The 1884-nt window shown below is 40.3% G+C and overlaps 1 protein-coding gene across 1 annotated transcript in view; it reads left to right on the forward strand.

Annotated features, from left to right (window-relative positions):
- Nucleotides 1-119: 119 nt before the first annotated feature.
- Nucleotides 120-1884, forward strand: part of LOC102213841 (TRPM8 channel-associated factor homolog) — a 9537-nt gene continuing 7772 nt past the window's right edge. Inside the window, exons 1-3 of the mRNA XM_005754746.1 lie at nt 120-302; nt 902-965; nt 1341-1881. Coding sequence (XP_005754803.1) covers nt 1442-1881 — 440 coding nt within the window. The 5' untranslated portion in view covers nt 120-302; nt 902-965; nt 1341-1441. The remainder of the gene's footprint in view (nt 303-901; nt 966-1340; nt 1882-1884) is intronic.

A 1884-nucleotide genomic window follows, 5' to 3' on the forward strand; every position in this document is an offset into this window, starting at 1 on the left:
ATATAGCAAAACTTGTGCTGGGCTGCGCAGTCAGATGGTGAAAAACTGCAGGATAAAGAAAACTTTATCCCATTGGCTTTCTGAGTCACTCGGCACCCGTACCGTGTTATCTGAAAGAAAAGCGCAACAACATTCTAAACTTCTGCTGACTGGACCACATTTCCATCTCATTTTTGGACTCTGTCTTTGTTGAAACGTGTAATATAACAACAATATGTATTTATAATACTCTCACTGGATGTAATAAGACGTCGTTATTTGCTACTCACCGAAGGAGTTAAATATTTAACACATCCGCATTGGTGAGTCACTATTTTGGTTTTCAGGTCCTTTAATGGGCGAGACGGGAGAAAAAGTTGATACGGAAAGAAGACAAAGTAACACATTGTCCTGGTTACATTTTGAGCTAAAAGCTCATCTGAAGACTAATTCAGTGTGGCAAAATAGTGAGCACTATTTATTATCCAAACATTTAGTCTAAAGCCTAACGATGAACGGATAAAGAGTAATCACGCTATGCTATCTATCCCGCTATGGTAATGCTGAAAGATGCAATAATTTGATATGGTGCAAAACACACTGAATTAAAAACACCACATTCTTCTGTTTATTTTACCTGCAGAAAGTTCTGCGCTGTGCCCTTTAGCGTTCACAACTAGTTACTAAAGATGGCAGGATGAGCAGGTTTCTCTGTGGGCTTCATACTCGTTTAGGGTGTATCAGTAATTACAACATTCACACAATGGGAATGTTGACATACTGCTGTCATTTTCCATGCTTCTGTTTATTTTTTTGCTGTGCTCAGTAGCCAGTCTGTGGGCTGTCCTCATCATAACCTACCACTCATGATCTCCTCAACTCCTCAAATAGGCACTCACTTTCACATTCTTTATTCTGTCAGGTAGAGCTCTTTGTGTCACCTGCTTTGAAAAACTCTTGAGCTGCACCGGAAAGTCATCTTGCAGGTAAAAATATTATTAAATAAAAGAATGCATTTATTTTTTTAAAGTTGTTTAGTAGTAACGAGATATGTAAAATCTGGGTCTTGGTTGTACCAAGTGGAAAGCAGCTATTTAACTTTTTATCTCTGAATCAGCTTTATTTAGTGTAATGTTTTGTCATGACTTATGAGGCATTAGTCAGCAGTCATACTTTCATTTTATTTATTTATTTATTTTTGTTATCTTATTCACACTACACCATGGATATGATTCTTGTTTTTGCATATATTACCTACTTTAACTGCTGTGTGAGTGCAAATTTTTGTTTCACCTCAAGTGAATACGTGTGCTGGAATAATAATAAAAAACAATGAATTTTTTTCTGCCCTATTTCCACAGGTCACCTTGGCATACATTGATGCAGGAAATACTGTGAAATCAAATCTGTTAAGACAACTTGCCCTCGACATTCAGTCTTCAGAGTAAAAATCCTCTACACTATGTCATCTAACCAGTTGTTCAAAAGCCAACATGAACAGGCCTACATGTCCCTGATGAGAGGCATGAAGGAGCTGGACCTACAGGGACCCTGTGTTCCCAGTGACCTGGTCCTGATTGGAGACCATGCCTTTCCTTTAGCAATGAACAGCCGAGGTCAGGTGCTGATGGCTGCCTCTCTGTACGGCAGTGGAAGGATTGTGGTCCTGGGTCATGAGGGCTACTTGACAGCCTTTCCTGCTCTGGTAGAAAATGCTCTGACCTGGCTGAGAGGTGATGGCTCTGATAACCTCTCAGTAGGGGTGCACAGAAATGTCAGTGCAGTTGCTAATAACCTCCAAAAATCCAGCTTCCAAGTAGAAGTTGTGGGAGCTTTCAGTGACAAACAGGGAGTTGGTGTTTATGTGACCGATGCCTACAGCGTGGGCTCAGACCCAGTGGAGCT

The sequence above is a fragment of the Pundamilia nyererei genome, unplaced genomic scaffold (assembly GCF_000239375.1).
Source record: "Pundamilia nyererei isolate P.nyererei 1_Seehausen unplaced genomic scaffold, PunNye1.0 scaffold00636, whole genome shotgun sequence".
Classification (NCBI taxonomy): Eukaryota; Metazoa; Chordata; class Actinopteri; order Cichliformes; family Cichlidae; genus Pundamilia; species Pundamilia nyererei.